This window comes from Pinus tabuliformis, chromosome 9, assembly GCF_031772625.1.
Source record: "Pinus tabuliformis cultivar Carrire ecotype Pingquan chromosome 9, CPIR1, whole genome shotgun sequence".
In the NCBI taxonomy this organism is placed as follows: Eukaryota; Viridiplantae; Streptophyta; class Pinopsida; order Pinales; family Pinaceae; genus Pinus; species Pinus tabuliformis.
The window spans coordinates 1,461,010,721-1,461,032,955 of record NC_142307.1 but is presented as its reverse complement, the minus strand read 5'-3'; the positions used below and the strand labels follow the sequence as shown (position 1 = coordinate 1,461,032,955).

The 22,235-nt window shown below is 35.9% G+C and overlaps 1 protein-coding gene and 1 long non-coding RNA gene across 2 annotated transcripts; one reads left to right on the top strand and one right to left on the bottom strand.

Annotated features, from left to right (window-relative positions):
• Positions 1–1,888: 1,888 nt before the first annotated feature.
• Positions 1,889–7,266, top strand: LOC149154098 (uncharacterized). The gene is made up of 3 exons (XM_089444048.1): positions 1,889–4,616; positions 6,776–6,964; positions 7,076–7,266. Exons 1-3 carry the CDS (start codon positions 1,889–1,891, stop codon positions 7,264–7,266), a joined length of 3,108 nt encoding a protein of 1,035 aa, XP_089300174.1.
• A 12,010-nt stretch (positions 7,267–19,276) lies between these two features.
• Positions 19,277–21,317, bottom strand: LOC149154097 (uncharacterized). Its single transcript, XR_016263034.1, has 2 exons — positions 20,920–21,317; positions 19,277–19,484 (listed from the first exon to the last, which is right to left on the bottom strand). It is a non-coding gene; the product is annotated as an uncharacterized LOC149154097 (long non-coding RNA).
• Between the last annotated feature and the right edge of the window lie 918 nt (positions 21,318–22,235).

The window sequence follows — 22,235 nt, the reverse complement described above, 5'->3', positions numbered from 1 at the left end:
CACTCGGCTCATACTTGGAACACGACCGTTCATTCGAGAAGACGGGCAACAGGTCCATGGCACGTATTCTTGTTCACATGGATATCAAACCGGGCCTAGTGGAGAAGATTACTCTGCATCACGGACATGTCTCCCGGAAACAGCTACTGGATTATGAGGGCGTCCCTTTCCGCTGTCGCAGATGCCATAAAATTGGTCACCTGTACAAGGATTGCCCATTGGTTACAGGTTTGTCATCGGCGGATCCGAATGGCCCTCGACAGCAGTCTACTGGGGTCCATAATGCTGGCGACAACATACCTACTACTGGAGGACTAGCACCGCAGGAGAATTCTACTAAGAAGCAGGGTGCAGAAGCAAATAAGAGCACTCGAAGAAAGGCTTTATCTTCCACAGAGCCGCCGCGTACACGTTCCAAGACTGCAGAGGCTGCACCAAAATCGGCGGAGGCTGCATCTACACACTCGGGTATTGCTCCATTCCCCCTATGTAATCCTTTTATTTCTGATGCATTGCAATCTACTATGCACTCATCTATTCGGACTCCCTGCACTGATCATGAGCCCCTCCCATCCATTCTGTGTACTATAGCCCCGCCTCCGCCCACTTTTTCTACCACCCCCCCCTCCTACAATCCAAAATTGGATTGGCCTGACTCCCCTCCCTCCCCGGTCGCCTCTGGAGCACATCATTACCACCTACGGTCCCGGGTCCGCGCAAATTATTTGGGACTAGGATCATCCCCTGGTCGTCACCGCAAGCAAAAGCGTGGTAGACCATCCCAAATCTCCTCTGCTAAGCTTAATGCGGTTGCAGACGTCGCCATGGGCCGTCAAGTTACTATCGAGCGGGCACTTAGAGCAAACGAGCCCCTGACCTGTGTTCCCCCATGATCTGGCTCTCCTTCAATTGTAGGGGACTAGCCAACCCCAAAAAGCGTTTGGCGCTGAAGCGGCTTATACATGAATCTAGATGTGACTTTATCCTCCTACAGGAGACCCTATGCACTGCTGAGATGGCGGTGAAAACTCTTCAAGCTATGCTTCCTGGATGGGTTCTACATGGGTTAGATGCCTGTGGTAGATCTGGTGGGCTTCTTATTGGCATAAACCCTAGAAAATGCAGACTTATCTCGGCTTGGGGGGGCTGTGGTTTTCTTGGAATGGATTTTATTCTGGGAGAACTCGACATCCCGATCAGATGTATTAATATCTATGGGCCTAACCAGAATCGGTACACCTTCTGGCATCATTTCCTGTCTGGTCACCATATCACTCAGAATACTATCATAGGGGGCGACTTCAATTTCTCTTTGGGTGCTGGGGAAACCTGGGGTCATCAGGCGCAGTTTGACCCTCTGGCGGAACAGATGAGCATGTTACTTGATGCTCACCACCTTGTGGATATTCCTATGAACAAGATGCTCCCCACTTGGCACAACCAAAGAACTGGTGAGGCTGCTCTTGGAAGGCGACTTGACAGATTTATGATGCATGAAGCATTGATTCAGATGTTTCCCTTATACAGACAGTGGGTCGGATCTGGGGGCCTCTCGGATCACCACCCGATTCTCCTACAGATTAGTGATAACAATCCAAAGCCGCGCTCTCCCTTCAAATTTTTTGCTGGTTACCTCCAAGACCCGGATTATCACAAGCTGGTCATTGACTTCTGGGCATCCCAACCCCCATTGCGAGAGCAGAGAAAAGCGATGGATTTTTGCACATGACTAAAGAAGCTCAAATCATTGACCGAAACATGGGCAAGAGAAAAACGGGATAGAGATGAACAGTCCCTGAAGTATCTGGAAGAGCAGATTGCTAATCTGACTGATGAGAGAGGTGCTGGATTTCAATCTGATGCCACAAAAGCACTATTATGCCAGATGATGGAGCAGAGATCGAAGTTATTGCAAGATAAAGAGGAACTATGGCGACTCAAAAGCAGGGCCATCTGGCTCAAAGCCGGAGACAATAATACCAAGTACTTTCATAATCTAGCAAACGGCAGAAAGGCATCCAATACCATTTGGAAGCTTCCAGCGGAACCAGATGGATGGGCTACTACACATCAACAACTTGCTAGATTGGGGGTTGATCACTTCAAGAGACTATTCACGGCCCCAAATAATGTCAATCTGCCTGACATCATCAGCCTCGCCGGAAAGTTCCCTCGATTTGTTGGGGAGGAAGACAGAGAAGACCTTGACCTACCAGTCTCTTCACAAGAGTTAGAAAGTACTCTCAAATGGTTTAAGAAGGATAAGAGTCCTGGGCCTGACGGATGGCCAGTGGAATTTTATCTGGCATTCTACGAACAGATAGGAGAGGACTTATTGGCTGTCGTCGAGGAGAGCAGAATCACAGGGCACATTCATCCTCCTATGAACCAAACCTTCATTGCCTTGATACCTAAATCTGATGACCCCACATCCTTTAATGATTTTCGCCCTATTTCCCTCTGCAACTGCCTATATAAGATTATTGCAAAAATCATAGCAAATCGCATCAAACCTATCCTATCTTCGCATATATCTGCTGAACAATTCGCCTTCCTCCGTAACCGACACATCCAAGAGGCCATTGGCACTGCCCAGGAAGCCCTACACTCCATAAAACTGAAGAATCTTAAAGGTATTTCATTAAAGATTGATCTAGCAAAGGCATTTGATAAAGTGAATTGGCTCTATCTCAAGATGATCCTTACACATCTGGGATTCCCACACCTTCTTATAAGCTGGATTATGGGATGTGTCTCCTCGGTCTCCTTTGCTATCCTTATCAATGGTGCAGCCTCGGAAAGATTTAATATCAACAGAGGAATAAGGCAAGGATGCCCCCTCTCCCCACTACTCTTCCTCATTGTCATGGAGGGTTTGAGTAGGCTCATTGCGGAAGCTAAAAGAAATGGTGATATCTGCGGTCTCAAAATCACTGAACAGTTTACACTTACCCACCTTTTGTTTGTTGATGACATTTTAATTTTCCTTAATGGGAGTGTACGCGACATCATTGCTTTGAAGGATATACTGCTGCTATTTTGCAAAGCCACGGGCATGGAAATAAACCAGGACAAATCCACCAGATCCCTGATGCGCTGCACACAACAGGAATCTCTGCTGGCTGCTCAGCATTTTCCCTTCACGGAAAGCCAGCTGATGGATGGTATCAAATACCTTGGTTTCAGATTAAGACCGGATGGATATAAAGTGGCCCACTGGACTTGGCTCATTACTAAAATCGAAAAGAGGATTATTGGCTGGCAACACCGTCTACTGTCAAAGGCGGGCAGACTCCTATTAATCAAAACAGTGCTCGAGGCTACACCTGTCTATTGGATGTCGCTTACTTGGATCCCAAAAGGAATTCTACAAAAAATACAACAAATTTGTAATAGATTTCTGTGGAATGGCAACAAAAAGGGTAAGATTTTTGCTTGGACCAGATGGGCTATTGTCTCCATGCCGAAGAGATGGGGAGGATGGGGGATAAAATCTCTGTCAGAATTTGCTCAGGCACTAACGGCAAAGCAGGGTTGGTCTCTTATCAAAATGGACAGCTTATGGGCGGAAGTTGTTCACCACAAATACATCTGGCCTTCCAGCATTACGGATTGGATTCGCAGACCTACCTGGCACCACTCTGGCATATCAGCTATTTGGAAGGCTACTCTAAAAGCTATGCCCCTAATCCGCGACAACCTGCTATGGAGAATAGGGAATGGTGCACAGGTTCGCATCGGTTTGGATCCATGGCCCGGCTCTGGGAATGCTCATCTACTGCCTGAAGGGTTAATTCGACACCTCAATCACAGAGGCATCCAATATTTGGCTCAAATTGGAGACCCGCACCGATCAACTATTTTTTCACAAGCTTGGGTTACGGGTCGACAATGGCTTCTGCCAGAGGATTGGTCTGCACATTGGCAAGGTTACATTCGGGCCCTCACCGAATCTCACATCAAGCTGCAGGAGGAGGCGGATGAATTAATTTGGGCCCCTGCCAAATCTGGTACATATGCACCTAAGCTCGGTTACATGAAGTTAATCGAAGGAAAAAAACCGGATATTCTTAAAAACTGGTGGCGGGATGTATGGCAGCTTCAGGCACAGCCCCGTACCAGACTCCATATGTGGAACATCATAGCTGATAAACTCCCAACAGGTACCACCCTCAAGAAGCGGGCCTTCACTGGTCCAACTTGGTGTGTTCTCTGCAAAAATGAGGAGGAATCGACGGCTCATCTTTTCCTTCACTGCGATGTCACGAAGAATATATGGACACAAGTCACACAGGTGCTAAATATAAATACTGTCTGGCAAGGCGTTGATATTCTCTCTGCTTGGGATCAATGGTGGACTGCGGTGTCCTCTGAAAAGGCCAGGAACCTTCCGCTGGTGGTCTCCTGGTACATTTGGAACTGTCGAAATGCCATTATCTTCGAGGACTATAAAGTCACCTGGCATCTTCTCCCGCCTTCTATCTGCGCGGCCTACACTGAAATTCCCTTTGAGCATAAATCTAATATCCCTCGGAACATACAGCCTGAAATCATCAATAAGGAACTGCCCTGGGCTTATTTTGACGGGGCTGCACCCCTACAAGGATGTGGGGGGGGTATCGTTCTCCATTTATCTGACACACATTACTATCATTTGAGATTGGGATTGGGGATGGGCTCTAATAACTTTGCTGAGCTGATCACTTTGAGACATCTCCTCTATTTTGCTCTTACCAAACAGTGCAGACAAATTCAAATATTTGGGGATTCAAAGATTGTTATTGATTGGGCAAACAATATCTCTTTTTGTCATGCATATTCTTTGAAACACATCTTGGAAGAAATTGTTTTTCTAAAAACACATTTTGACCAGATCACTGTTTCTCACATCTACAGGGAAAGAAATGCGCTTGCTGACCGGCTCTCGAAAGAAGCGGCGGATCGTCACATAGGTGACTGGCAGATTGAAGAGTACACTCCAGAAGGCATGCACAGCTACTACCACCGCCCATATATCGACGGCCTTCTACAGGGGGATCCCCCTGATACATAGAATTTTTGATCTACATGGTTTTTTCTTGTATATATCAGCCACTCTATATCGGCTCTATGTCTATCTGTTATTGTATGAGGATGTATATGCCTCAGATACCTGTTTTATTTTCTGCTACATGAACTCTGTTTATTTTCCGGTATTTTGTGTTGTGGATACTATACACAGTATCTACCATTTTTGGACATTACAGGATGGATTATAAATCCTTTGATCAGTGGATATACCACATTACAGCATATGCTTCGGCATCAACAACATGTAATCTCTGTTATTATCTTTATAATAGAAATTACAAATTCTATTTCTTCGGAAAAAAAGTGATCTCATAAGAATGTCTGATATTATAAAAGGGTCATACATCTGGAATAAAGCCTGGGAGAATAGGGGTCTTGTACAAAATAATAGCTTCTGGGAAATCAGAGAGGGAGATCTAGCACTATTTTGGGAGGATAGATGGCAACAAGAACCAATATTGCTAAAAGAGGACTTTCTAAGCCTTAAGAATGAAACAAACATCCAAGGTTTAAGTAAGGTAAAAGATTTCTGGGATCACACTCAGAATCCTGAAAAGTGGAGAGTCTGGAGGAACATTAATTGTGATGATAATAGACCCTTGAAAACAAAAGCAGAAGAACTTAGAAGAATACTGGATCAAAGAATGATCTTAGTAGTAGGGGGGCAGGATCAACTAAGATGGGGCAACAATAAAGAAGGCACCTTTAATCTTAAGGAAGCAAAAAGTATTCTCTTAGAGCTGGATTCCCATGTTCCAGATAAGATCTGGCAGAAACTTTGGAAGCACCAAGGATGGATGAAGATAAAACTCTTCATGTGGCTAGTTCTTCAAAAAAAGATCCTGACTTGGGACAATATTAGAAAAAGGGGCATTCTGGGGCCTTCCATTTTCCAACTCTATAAAGCTCAGGAGGAAACAATGGAGCATGTACTCAACAATTGCATTTTCTCCTCCTGGTTATGGGATTTTTTCGCCATCATTTTTCAAAAAGCCTGATAGGGATAAAGAAAGTATCATTAATACCCTTAACAATTGGAGCAAAAATTTCCCGGACAACGAATTCCTCAGCTTGGCTTGGGCCCTAATGCCAAGCTTCATTATATTGAATGTCTAGAAAGAAAGGAACAAGAGAATTTTCAAGGATGAAAAAAATCCCCCTCAGAGATTGTTCGAGCTAACCTTGAAACAACTTAAGGAAACTGTTAGCTCCACAGTGCACAATCAACCCAAGAATCCTTCCTTAGAGGCGGATTTAAGAATTCTCAGACAACTGGGTTTGCAAGGGCTCATTCCTCAAAGCCTGGAGAGGACAGGGATCACAAGGGAGGTGGAGAAGGACTTTTGGCATCCTCCTATGACAGGTTTTTTGAAATTAAACATTGATGGTGCTTCGAAAGGGAACCTGGGAACTGCTGGTTTTGGAGGGGTTTTAAGGGACGAAGAAGGAATCATCATCTTTATCTTCCATGGTCATTTAGGCAGAGCTACCAAAAACATGGCAGAATTAATGGCCTTGGAACAAGGCTTAGAGTTTTTGAAGTAGGACAACTGCTTAAATGTAATTATTGAAGCGGACTTTGAGTTAGCCATTAATTTGGTGAAAAGAATTAGCTATGGAACTAAACCAGAGAAAGTTTCAAAACATTGGAGGCTCATCAGGGTTTTCCAAAGAATTCAAAGTCATCTCCTGGGTCTTCACACAGTTAGTTTCAACCATGTGCGAAGAAAGGCCAATAAGCTGGCGGATATCCTGGCCAACCAAGGAGTGAGTTGCACTGAAGGCAATGCATTGAGGAAGTGGCAGGAGATACCTCAAAGTAGACTAAAGGCTCTCTGTAGTGAGCAAGCCGCAGAGGATATGGACATATTTGGTAACAGAGCAAAGGAGGAGTGTATGAAATGACTATAATGCAGAAAGTTTCACCTTTGTTCTTCAGTCGGGTTTTTGGAGGTTGGCCTCGAAAAACCTTGGTATTTGTTAACTGGTTTTCGCAGTTTTCTAGGTGGGCACATTGCAGAGAGGTTCATAACAATCCAGAGTTTCATTACAGACATAGACAAACGAATGTGTGGGATGGGAAACTTGGCTTTTCTGGCAACCGCAAATTCCTCTTTTTTCTTTGGCGGGAAGGAAAACAGCTACTATGGTGGTTTTCTGGTGATCGCACGACACTTAAGTGGAAAGTGGTTTTAGTGTTTTGGGAGCGATTCCATTTGGGATCCTACACGTGGCAGGAGAGAGAAAATGAATACCACCCTCCCTGGGCACTATTGTTCGGATACCTAGTGCTGTGCGATATGGCTCATGACCGTTGGATCTGGTGGGGCAGATCTACGGTCGGGAATGATCATGCTGTTTGGTGGGCTGGACCGTTAAACTTCGTTTGACTTTTCGGGCAATTTTTGTCTTATCGGATGGATGGCTCGGTGGTTTGGATGGTTAAAGATCTAAAGGCAAGATTGGTGAGCATGTGTCTGGATGACTCTGCTATTCTATTTTGTTTTTTTGCTCACTAGGCGCTTTCTTTGTACGTATTTTCTAGCATTAGGAGGCATTCTCTGTTAGGTTGAAGGTCATATTTTCGGCGGTTAGCCTTTTTTGCGGAGGTCCACAGTGTTAGATGACTTTTGTATACTATGTAAATTCTTGTTGGCTTAATGATATAGGAGGCACGACTCTTGCTTCAGCGAAAAAAAAAAGGAGTCTATTTTGTAACTTTAGTTAAGAGTTGATGTAGTAAAACTTGACCACTAGTAGGCTATCAAGATGTGTTATAACTGGGCCACTAGGAGGAAGAGGCATTCCATTCTTTTGAGACAATTTTGTTCCATAGCTGAGAAAAGATAGCTAGGAGAGATATGAGGTAGAGCACATAGAGAGGATCTTTGTGATGTACAAACCCACGAACCACAAACATTAATTATTTATGCCTACAACCATATTTCCAAACAGAGAAAGAGAGCGAAGCAACCTCACCTTCTAGCTAGTTTTTCTCCCGAAAGGGTTTCCCAGAGAGCATATCTTGTGTCAATTGTGTGTGTGCTTATTTTTTCATTCTCTACTTTTTTGCATAATTTCCATTCACATGCATGCACTAATTACAGTTAAATCCACAGATCTTAAAGTTTAATAAATAGTAATAGTGTAGAATTTTCATAGTTTTAATATAATATTATTATATTTGTTGTGACGAACTATCCATTGGAATATCCACGACAATTTATGGATTAGCTACAAGCATGCTCTAAGAATACTCTATGCATGAAAGAGTATGAGAGAATGAGAGAATAGAGGAGAGCTCCAAAACTGAACTGACCAAAGCCCAACTCACAAAAAACCATGAATTGATCCTTATAAGCCTTTTTATCTTTGAGGCCTCTATTTTCTTCATTGTCCTCTAATTTCCTTAACATGGAAATTTGTGACCTTTCATCTCCGTTTTCTCCTATTTTATTTTATTTCATAAATAAATTACAATTAATACCTCTTTTCCTTTGCCAATTTCCTTAGCCATAAATAACTGAAAGTGACACCCAGTAAAATATTTTTCCCACCATTCAACTTGGAATACGTGTCCCTTGAACTTGGTCTTATATTTTTTTACATGGAATATCAACCAAGGGTTATTACAGTTGATGAAAATAAGGCATGAGGAGTGGACTTTGAGGCACCATAGGAAAAAGCCACAAAGGTAATAAAATAATATATGCTTCTAGTTATGTATTTTGGCATCCTTGCAATTATTTATTTTGATATGATTTCAATTTATCTTTGTAATATTTTAATATGGTTAACCTACTTTGTGATCAATTTTCAAATATTCATAAACTTAACTAGTCCTATATTTTTTATGTGCCGCCACAAATAGATGCACATAAATTAGTAATTACACATTCTTTGGTTCAATCCAAGGGAGCCTTGATTAGAAGACACTTTTATCATATAATTTCATTATTATGCTTATATACTAACTTATTATCAATTATTATTAAATATGGTTTTCTCTTATTGCATAGAATTAAATGACTATACTCGTCCATTCTTGAAGAATTAAAGTATTCATTGAGAATGGTTATAAAATAATGGTGGAATAGATACATCCGTTGCCTTGTGTAATATATATGTTGGGTAAACGAATGAACAATCTTGTTGAGATGTATGGGCTCTTTCTTGGCATACATCTTGCTAAAGAACACACCATCTCATCCATTTTCATTCTAGGGGACTCCCTCATCATAATTCAACATCTCCACATGTGATCTCTCCCAAAGAACAATCTTCTCTCTCAACTTCTCAGAAGAATCTATAACATTCTTTATTCATTTACAAATAAGAGCTTCTTCCATATCCTCCACAATAAAAATCAAGAAGTCTATGCTCAAGCAAATATCATTTGCCAATTGGATGAGGGCTAGTATGAGGTTAATAACTCCCTAGGATGGAAGGTCATTCCATGAAGGACAAAAACAAGTTAGACGATTCCTCAATAAACATTAGAAATAAAGATGAGAAAAGGGTCAGGAATGCTAAAAAAATATATGACAGATGCAAAATCCCCTTCATTACTTCTCTGAAGCCGATCCCTTTGAATGACATTGACATGATCTCCATGCAGCATCACCATATCCTCCTTCTCCATGAGGTGGAAGATCTCTTTATTGGAGGCAAAGGATACATTTATGAGTTGCATGCATGACAAGTTCAATCCAGGTTTCATTTCCTTCCTAGACCAGCCATCGTATTGAGAAGGAAACCAAAGTATGGCGTAGGAGCATGAATTTAGAGTTGGCACCACCTCTTGGAGCATGGGAAACCTAGGAATATCTATATGCACACACACTAGTTGACTTTAGGCTTAAGGAGAAGATGATGGATCATAACTCCTCACATAGGAACTATGGCGACCACCACTATGTGAGGTGGGTGATTCAATTCTTATATTTCAGTGTTGGGCTCAACTCTTTAGTCTCTTTGAAGTCTCCCAAGCTAGCTCCTGTCGGGCTTGGGGTCTCCTCCTCATCCGCTTGCCTATGATCTTCCTTCATCAACATTATCTGCAAGATCATCTTGGCTCTGGAAACACTCGCAAGTTTCATCCTTTCCAAGATGGATTTTTGGATTGCTAGTGAGGCAATTTCAGTTGTTTCTATTCCAAAGAGAAGGTGCTGCACTTTGCAATTTAATAAGTGTGGCTCATTTCTTGAAATAAGGATAGGCTCGAGGCATTATACTCTTAACATTACAACATCTCGACAGATTCTCTTTCATATTTCTAGTCCAACTAGTGCGACAAGAGCTTCTCCACAAGTAGCTAGCCTCTGTGTCATAATTAGGTTCCCCTCTTCAAACTTTTGGGGTTCCTTTCACATCCAATCAAAGAATTTACCAATGGAATTCAAAGACCCTCCTCCATGCAATCTGTGTCCACACCTCTTGATGGATATCCAAAGAGAAATTGAAGACCTCTTCCAACAAGTATTTCAACAAGATGCATTAATCTTGTCATTAACTAAAACAATGCAACATCAATAATCTCACATCAGACAACTAGAGGATGAGATGGAGTGGGTGAGGCATCAATTTGTTGAGCTGCAGGACCATCACAACAACAAGGATAGTAGAAGAGTTACTAGCCGTGCCTTAGAGAACCAAATGTACAATATTTGAATAGATCCTCCTTAGTAAGCCTTGATTATTCAATGCAAATGCATTTTTCTCATTGGTCAATATTGTAGAGTTTAGAGTTATAGCAGCTCAGGTTATAGCTTTAAGAAGAATTGTAGAAAAAGTTGGCAAGAACTTTATGGGATTCTCCTCTTAGACCTTCTTGATTATTTTGTATCTCTAGAATATATGTAAACCTCCCGAGTATTTTGTTGCGACCAAGTGCAGAGTTAATATTAACTCCTTATCATTATGTGTGTGTGTGTGTGTGTGTGTGTGTGTGTGTGTGTGTGCATGCGTGTGTGTATGTGTGTATATACATACACACGCACGCACGCACACACACACACACACACACACACATACATACACACGCACACACATACACATACATATCACGAGATGTATGTAAAGAGAGAGATATTCATTCATTATTTGAAATATATTACACTCTTCTAAAATAATGATGACGAGGGTGACTTAGAGAGATTATATAGTATTGATAAGTATTTAACCTATAAATGTTAGTAATTTTTTATTTATTGAACCGATTTTCTTTTACAAGGTTTCTACAGAGTGAATATGAGGAGGGTTTAGAAGATGTGGAGGGAAATGACAATAGATAAATCAATTCCTAATGTCAAATTTATTTCATTCGTCATATATGTCTATATTTTTTTCATGCAATGTTGCATATATTGTTGGCCTTTTCTTACGGTGTCATTATACCACTTGTTTACAAAGAGAAAAAAAAAAATATAGAGTAATTTTCCAGTTAAATCTAAAATTGCATTGATGTGTTTGTATATACATGGGTTGTTTCTTTCATGATGTAAAATTGATTAAATGTCAATGTTATATAATTCCATAAAAAATTGTATGGTTACATGGTATGTTTCTCCAATGGTGTGAAATTGGTCAAGGTGTTTTGTTTATATTTAGATCATTTTTCCTCTCATGATTATTATGTTGTAAAATAAATTTAAACTCATCAATATCTAAATACTATTAAAAAATAATAAGATATTATTAAAATAATAATAAAACATTATTAATAATTGTATCATAATTTTGACATTAAATTAACACCATTTTAACATTAACACAATTTTGATTGAACATAACATAATAATGACACATAATTTTGCACAAAAAAACACCATTAACATTAACATGATGCAATTTTGATTAAACATAATACAATTGTGGTGCAATAGGACACATATGTTATGCTAGTTCAACTCAATACAATACAAAAATGTGAGTTAATGATTTCGAATATTGCTCTAACCTAACATATAAACAATACAATATAATACTAACAAGACACGTGACAACTATGACATAAAAGAGACACCCACAAAAAGACCAAACATGTTTTAAATTTCGTATTTATTTCTATTTCTATTTCTAAAATTGAAATATAATTGATTATATTCTTTAAACTAACCATATCATTATTAGCCGAATTCTTTAAACTAATCCTATCATTATTAAAATTCCACAACAACATTTTAAGATCATTATTGTGTTCAATATTATGTATGCTTGTAGTTATGTAATTATTTCTCCTCTTCTTTACAATTGATATGAAAGATTTTTAAATAATATTCAATTCCATAAATAAATACTCATTATTGAATATTTCCATAAATAAAAATAATGAAAATATTCTCATCGTTAAATGGAGACATGTACAAACAAGAAGTCATTCATGTCCCCCAAAAATATAATAGATCAAATAGTTGAAAGGGCGTTGTTTGGGCATAAACTTACAAAACCTTAATGTTAGCCCTAACAACAATAAAGAAACAAATTACACTGATGGACATGTTTGAAGCATTAGGTTTTAGATCATTAAGACTTTAGGTTTAAAGAAATAATAACTAATAAACATGGTCTCTATATGTACTTAAAATTTGAGCATACATTCCACACATTCTAAAGGACCTTTACATGTAGCCACATGATTTGTGATCTAGCCACATAATCTACCAACAAAGTTAACAAAAGAAATTCCATAGAGCCCTGGAATTTATGAAAATGATGGAGGTGATAAAAAGACAGTGTGTCAATGAAAATAACATAATCCCTAAAATCCACAAAGCTATAAATTCCATGACACTCACAAAATCCCTAATTTTCATCATGGCAATAAAATATGATATTTTGAAAGAGATCGATGTGAAAATCACATTGAACACCTTGGTGGTAGCGTATGCCAATGGGCAATGGAAAAGAGTTGTTTCACTGTTTAACGAAAATGTTGTTGCACTATTATTATTTCAAGATTTAATACTGATATAACGATGTTATTTTATCATCACGGGAACCGCATGTATTTGGTGTACAAATCAAAATTTAATATATTATTATTTACCTTATTATCGACCACTTTATAACCATATGCTTACCTTTTTTACTACCTAACTAAGAACTTCAATATCTTAAATGATGGTGATAGTTGGGTCTTATTTCCCATGTTTCCATTCCATCGTTGTTTACACTTAATGTGGAATGGTGTTTCTATCGTTTCAGACTTGGCAACATTTCTTAATTTCACATTTTTATTTTAAAATTCTCTTATAACGATATTATTTATATTAATATTGATATTTTAATATTATAATAATTATCATCATAAGTTTTTTTTTTACAAAACAAGTAGAGATTAATATTATTAAAAAAAATCAAGATTATAATGTCAAAATTTTTACATATTCTAATTTTTTTTGGGAGGTTTGAAATTGAGCACGAATGCTCAATCCAAACTCTCAAGCAAGTTCCCCATGACATAAAAAATTTTAGTTTATTTCCAATTAATTTTTTTCCAAAAAACAACCAATATCCACACACATTTACATTCTATTACTCACTATTTTTGTTTTGATTTAATTTGACTTCTTGTTTTTCTTGGAAAAACATTTATTCTTTTATTCCCAACTTGAGTCTAACTAGTGCACAGTGTTGTTCTTGAATTCTTTCTCATCTGCCTGATCTTCCCAAGAAGTTGTCTTTCCAACATTATTCCTTGTGGTTTCCAGAGGGGATCCATTTTTCATAAGGGTTTGTTGCTTTTCCACTTTAACTGAGTCCGAAGAATCTCACTAGTATGTGATTTTTCCTGATTGACTTTTGTTCTCTCGAATGCATTTTCTTTGGTAGTATTAGTTTCTGGTTTATCTTTTGGTTCATTCTTATCCTGAGACCCTGCCTCTTTGTAAACTATAGAGTGATTGCTCTAAGCTCCTTCCCACTAATTAAACCTTCTATATTTTTTCCTATCATTGTTGCTTTGATGCTTGGGGCTGTTTTTTTGCTACATGCCCCATTTCATAGCATGCTCTACACTGAAATGAAACATTTTCGTAGTCAAACTTTTGGACCCAAACATAATTCAGGGCATTGAAGTCCATCTCCACACAAATTCAAACATACGCGATTTTATATTAATTTCCTGTATTTGGGATGTGGTAAAAAAAAATTCCAAGACTATCTCAATAGATGATAACAATTGGAGATTCCAAAGATGCAAGGGTAGGTTTAGAAGCCTTACCCAAGTTGGAGTTATGGAGATTGATACTATTACCGGATCAAAGGTGGGAGACAAAGTTGCATGAATAGATCGACACTACCCTAGAACCAAGACCTAGATTCACAAATGGCCTTATTGTCCTAATATTGTCGAAAGCAACAACAAAAAAAACCTTGATCCATGGGATAAATACTCATATCATCTATTCAATGTCGTTACGATGTTTCATAGATCTATTTATGCAGATTTGTCAACCACAACTAAAATCTGTTAAACCTACAAACCAAACCTTACTTTGGAAAAAAACTTCTCATGATTTAAAACTTCTTATAAAAAAAAAACATATTATTATAATATTTTAGTATAAAAACAATTATATAAATTAATAATATTATAAATTAAAGTTGAAATAATTTTCTAAATAAAATTTTAATAATTTTTTATTTTAATTTATTTTGAGATATTTTTAATGAATTTTGGAAAGAATAACAATTACATAGGGTTACACAATTTTTTTAGATAAAAGTTTTTTTATGGCTCATTATTATTAAAACTTTAAAATATTGCTTTTATGTATTATTCATAAATAGATTAAGTATTAATGTCATATTTATAATATGTATCTATAAAAGAAACACATAGTATTAAGCAGATAATTAAAATAATATGACTTTATGAGAAACCTATTATTTTAAAAATATATAAAATAAATAATTACAAAAATACATTATTTTTATATTAACACTATTACATAAAGAAAAGAAAGGCTCACTTCTTACGGTTAAATTTACTAAATTTAGAATTGATCACAAATCAAAATCAATTAAATGTAAGTATATGTTTTAACTTTAGTGTGAATATGATATATAATCACATTTAAATATTTAATGATGACTCTTTTGTATCCCATATTATTATGAGGTTTTTTTTTTTTTTGCATTAATCACTTCCAAATGCCTATACTTGTTTTAGGATAATTACACATACACAACTAAATTAATTTATCTAGAAAAAAACAAGTTGCATGGCATTCACATTCGACTCGGTCGTATTGTTATCAAGATTACTCATTCAATGGAAATATCAGAAATATAAGGACTTGTCTTGAGTGAGATATGTAGCCACTAGTTAAACATAAAAGTGATAACTAGCCATGTTGAGAATGTTCAGACAAGCATCGTGATATTATATGAATAAATGGGAAACATGGTAATGATATGCAAACCAATGAGCCATTACATAATAAAATATTGGTCACAAGCAAAGTTCAATATATATTAAATATCACAACACAGGGTGGAATTCATTTGAAAGGAAGTCTGACTATTGCATAAATTCTGAACTCTTGGAGGTTGCATAGCATTAGGTTATGTTAAACATCTGATTAACCATTATGTTATACAATTAGAGAGGATGAGACCTCTTTTGTTTAGTTGGTTGATGAAAGAATAATTATTGTTGCGCAATGAGAAGCATAGTTTGTTTTTGTTTTTGTTTTTGTTTGGCTATTAGGAAAAATGGTGCATAATAAAAACATATTTAATTTTAAAAAGTGAAAAGAATAAATAAATTAGGATGTGTAATCTCTATAATGAATAATAATCAATTTTAATTTCTTGATAGTAAAAGTAATAAAAAGGTCATACAACCACCTCAAATGCCCAAAAATAGGTATTTGTATTGAGAACCACTACAATGAGCCTTTCTATTAAAAAAAAAATATGAATGATTTTTCTGAAAAAGATGATCTTCTTTAGGGATAAACACTCATAGTATGATCATCAATCCCAAATTTACTATGATCATCAAACCCAAATTTTGTAATACAATTTCATAGGGAAGAGTATAATTTTACCAATATTTAGATTCTATTATTGAGACATACATTAAGATAAAGGTTTTTACTGTGAAAACCCATAAGAATAATGAAGGAAAACAAAGATGTGAACAAAAGTAAAATAAAATGGTTTAAGTAAAACTTGATAATGGATTTTTTAAAGAGAATGAATGACATTTATTGATGTGAATAGAATCATAGGGTTATAACCACCAACTATAGGATGGAAAGAATAAATAATAAAAATAAATGGAAAGTGATTTGTATTTATTGATACACAATAAGAATAGATGGAATAAAATAAAGAAAGTGAGAGTGATTATGATGAAAGAGTCTATTATTTCTAACTAAAACTATTGAAGGTCATTTAATCATTCTATCTTTAGTGAAGATGTGGGATTTTGTGAATATTTCCATAATCTAGTTATAATTTGTATATAAAGCAACAAATTGACTCATAGTTTCTCATTGTGTGTAGGAATGATTATTATATGTTGTTTTAAATATTTATTAAAACTTATAAGTCTACAATACAATCACAATACTTGTTTCTATTTTTCTTCTTGTTAATATTTTTTATTTGATATTATTTGGAATGTAGGTTAGAGTGATATGCATGTACATACATAAACAAAATTTTGTACATTGATATTGGAATTTGATATTGACTCTTTTAGAATTAAATTTCATAATCAATGTTCACACATTTAAACACTTTGGGAATATCATTTTTACACTTTTGAATATCAACACTTTGGAAACCCAATAGTCACACTTTCAGATTCAATATTCACATTTTGGAAGTCTAGATTTTGGTTAATAAAACTGAATTTAGTGAAATGAGCATTAGCTTATTTTTTTAATATTTTGTTTCTATATCCAAAAGTCTTGCAGAGAAATTTCTCAGATCCTTTTGGTTTTCAAAAGTTAACAAATTATAAAGATCCCCAATGCTATAAATATTTTGAAACAAAGACCATGTCATTGATACACTTCTCAAGCTACCCCAAAATCATAAGTTTCTCTCAACAATTAAGTGGTTTTGCAATGACATATGGCCTTCCTTATTGTTGGGGGGACATCCCTACACCTAGGATGAGTGGGCATACATGGTAACCCATTCATATTAGACCCTCCACTTAAAGTTGCATGGCTCAATTAGCCATATATTCACACTCATTTTCATACTGCTTACTTTGAGGAAATTGAGACATTCAGAGACAATATGACGTATATGCATTCTAAGAAGAAGTGTTTTTCATCGGATATTTTCTTAGTTTCAAAAAAATGAAATATTCTTTCCAAGGTGGTTTAGGTCTTTCCATCATTGAGTTTAAATGTTAAGCTTGTGAGAGATTATTTTTATTCTAAAATGTTAGTTTCTTGTTTAAGCCATGATAGAAAGTTACCATTGACCATCTAATTTGGGGTCAATTATCTTTTTATGATACTTCAACTTTCTTTCATTCTCTTGCACCACAATTTCTCTTTAAATTAATTATGGTAGAACTTTTCATGGTAGTAATCGTTTCTTGAGTTTCCTCCCTCTCAATTCTCAAATGCTTTAATCAAGAATTAACATTTTGATGTCATCTTCTTTTAAGTAGTAGGTGACTTTTATTTATATTCAAATCATTGCTAGGAAAACTCTTATCCTTATGTTAATTATATTGTGCTTGTGCATTAGATACATAATTACACCTATAAGCGTGTCTATTTTAGAATAGGGCTTCCACAATTTTAATTTAATTATTAATAATTATTAGGTGGATAGTATGGATTTAAATTAAGATGCCTTATAAATACCACATGCTAAAAAAACAATAACTCTTTTCATATGACACTTATTTATATGACATTTTTTCTAAGTAATTAATTTAATTTAAATGGTAGAAAGGGCATAACTACTTTTGAGATAATTTTCAATGTTTGATCTTTGATTACTACTAATAATATTCTGGAATATTCAATGAAGGTTAAATTCCTACCATTCACCTAGTAATTATTGATAAACGAATTAAAATTCTAGAAGCCCTATTCCAAAATAGAAACTTCTATGGGTGTGATTAATTCTTTTTATAAGTGATAATGATAATAATAATTTAAGATAAAATTATAATTTAGTTAATTTTTGTGATTTTTTTTTTACAGTTGGCAATATGAGAGTGTCTTCATGTCTATTGACATTTACTAGCCATTTAATTAATATAGCTGCCCTAGCCATATGTGCATTCTCAATAGGTTGAAGCTCAACCCCTAAGATCATATTTGATAAGGTGTATACTACTTTTCAATTTGAGATTAGGGATTGTAAATTGTTTTTGATTTGCTCAAACGTTCTCTTGATTTCTATGTAAATGTTGTAACTTCAAACCTCATATCTATATAAAATAACTATAGTAACAAATCTATGAGATAGACCTTTCTTTTTCTTTCTAGGAACCAGAATTTACTACTTAAAGAAAAAATAATATTTCTATCCTCCATTTAGTCATCTTGTGACGAAGGGAAACTCCAACATGTTCATACAAATGGACTTCCTCTAGATTGTTAAATTGTCAAACACTAAATTAAAGTCATTAACAATCTTGGATTTTAGGATCATTAAAGTAACTAGTGTTCTTGGATTTGATAATAATAACATAAACCTTGAAAACACTAAATAATTGTCAAATAAAAAATTGTTGAAATAAAGTTTCACGGAACCAAAAGTCTTGAGTTAGGTGAGAATTTAGACATGATGAAGATGTAGTCCTACCAAGCTTAAAAAAATATTCAAAATATAAATTTTATAAAAAATTGAAAGGAAAATTATTACCATATACAACATGACTAAATACATTTTACAACTTCATATTGAAAAGATTGTAATGTTAAACACATTTATTCATATATAACACATTGAAATAAGTAATAGTCAGTTTGATATAATACTCTATACAAAACTGAAATAACTAATTGTCAGTCTGATATAATACTCTATACAAAACTTTAGAAAGTAATATAATAAGTTTAAAATTAATTAGTTCAGTAAATTAATTAAATGGTTAAATCATGTAAATTATAAGAGAAAAATCTTGATATCAAATCCCGCAGCTCACTATCTCTGGAATCTTGCGCAGCTGCCTAAATCTCTCACATATATATAGTGAAGCTCTCCACACCCCTTAAACCAAATAATACAATATGAAGCCATTTAAGATGCAATTTTTCCACATAATACAAAATGAAGCCATTCAAGATTTTTCCCGGTCTTACAGAATATGGTGTGTGAAATTCTCTACACCTCTTTCTTTGACTGTGACTCTGTATTATGTTGGTGCAACATCGAATTCATCTAATATATCAACATCCTTACAAGCCACAGTTCCTCTCCTGCTCAGAATGTGTAACAATCACACCAATTGAAACCTGACAGTCAGTTCATTGTCTTTAAAAATGTTGCAATCTTTCATGTAAGGCAGTCAATCTTGCAAGTTGCTTCTATACATCACTTGGGTTGTTCTTTCAAAAATTTTAATACCAGATAAATAGAACAAACTTTATTGACAAGGTAGAAAATATCAGATTCGACATCTTTTGCAGGATCTCTCACAAATATTTTTGTACTAATAGAAATCTAATACAAATAGACCCAAACGATGGGAATATACGACATGGAGTTCGATTGCACATGCAGAGCCAAACCCTTTTGGCTGAAGGAAAGTCACAAGTACTGTCAGCATTTATTAACGAGCGACTAAAGCGAAAGAGTTGATATTCTTTTTTAAACTAAGTATGCATAGGATCAAGGGAGGGATTGAGTGTTAAAATTTATTTGTAAAAATTTCCCACGCACAGTACTAATACCAATAAAGGTGATTAAGACGGCTGAACTTAACTAGATTGCCCATTCAAGAAATAGTTTGGAATTTAACTCATAGGAGTGAGATCAAGAAATTGATATCACTCTGATCCATTTCATCATTTTGGAATATTTTAGGAGTGAGATCAAGGAATTGATATCACTCTGATCCATTTCATTTTGGAATATTTTAGGAGTGGGCAATCCAGATAAACATGGTGGATTAAGACTACTAATCCATAATACATGAGAAGCAATAATTAACATTAATTATATGGGATATCAAAGGTTGAAATATTCTAGAAATGATGATTGGAATATTCCTTGGATAAACAATCTAGATAAAAATTTGCTGATTAAGTTTACCCATCCATAACCCATGAGGAACCCTAGTTACTATTCATTAAATATCACAGGAGGAGCAAGAATTACTCTTCATTATATAATAACCATGAGGAGTAATAGTTACTCTTCATTATATGGGCACCCATGAGGAACCATAGTTACTAATCATTATATAGGTAATCTAGATAAGGATGGCTGATGGAAACTACTAATAGATAACCTTTGAAGAACAATAGTTTCTATTCATTACCAGTAGAAAAGACAAGTCCTGCAAAACCTGATAAATCTAAATCCAGATAGAAATGTGAAGTACTAAACAAATTTATAAAGATCAATCCAAATGGGAATGTGAAATACTGCAAATTTATAAAGTGTAATAGTTATTTAAAACATTGCTTTTTAAGAAGAATGAATCTTGAGGTACTTACCAGAGATGAGTAGTTTGACAGTTTTCTTGTAACCATTAATTGTTGAGAATTACTCAAAACATTTTTCTTAAAGAAGAATGAATCTTGAGGTACTTACCAGAGATGAGCAGTCCGACAATGTTCTTGTAACCATTCATTGTTGAGAGTTATTCAAAACATTTTTTTAAAGAAGAATGAAACTTGAGGTACTTACCAGAGATAAGAAGTCAAGCAATCTTTTGTAGCCATTTATTGTTGATGCAGCATCATCAGGATTCTCTCCTCAGACTTTAGCCATTGGGCATTTACAGAAATAGGTCACTTAAATTTCTTGGCACCTATCAGTCTCCAAATACCCAACACTCATTGACGACTAAATGCTTGAGTGCAGATTTACTCAATATTTAGACACGGAGAGCTAGAGATCTCATATTGTGAATCTGAATAGGGTAGAAAAACTAATTGTTGGGCACTGAGGTGTGAATCGTGATGATGCTGCAGCCTCAACAATCGACTGAGACATTTATCGATCCAGCCCTCCATGCCAGAATCAGCAGCCATAGCAAATACACCACTCCATGCTTGCTAGTGCAACTCCACTGAAAATTTCATGGAAACGCTCTGAAACAACATGCTTATAAAGGGGAATGCCAAGTTAATATGCCAGTGATTGTCTACGTGTCATATCCTTCTGATACTTAAATGAGTAAGGGTAATTAATTTGAGTAAAATTCCATCTCATCGGTGAACCAAAACAATAAAATTACATGGCATGGAAGGAGAAAAAAGTGGGAACCATCCTTAAAATTGAAGATGTGCATGCATTTCAGAATTCACTGTACACTGTAACCACGTTGAAAATACCGATTGAATTGGACAAATCGAAGAAAATTACTCAGCATTCTGGCAAAAGACAGGAGGCGTGGAGATTCCATGTACGGGGGGAAGGTGGAATATGTGTGCTGGCTGTTTCCGTGTGGTTCATGGGAGAGATTGAAAAGTGGCCTCTAACTTGCTGCTATAGTGTCAGGTCCTTTGTTTGTTGTGGCTGGCGTGCACCACCACTTCCACGGGGCTGTGATCTCTCAGAGTCACACACAAGTATCACGAGTGTGGACGGCCTCCATCTAATTGGCAAGGTTGTTATTGTGAATGGAGTGATGTAAGAATAAGAGCCAGCAACGTACTGTGAACGAAATGAAGTAAAGATTGTGAGGGAAATTTTGCAATGATACATTGCTGTATTATTGTACGGGTACCCATCACAAGTCAATCAGGTGAGGTTGGATAATGTGAATGAAATTATAGGTATGATTCTCGAAGACTTACTTGAGAGAATTAAATGTTATCTTATCTAATTTGGTATGAACTTTTCCCAAATGGATGGCAGGTACCTGTCATGCTTATATATTATCAGTATCTAATTTGAAATGAAGTTCATACCAAATTAGATAGATAACGTCTAGTTACCTTAATGGAGAGTGTATCCAATGATTTGGACTTACTTATATCATGGAGTTTTCTAAATGG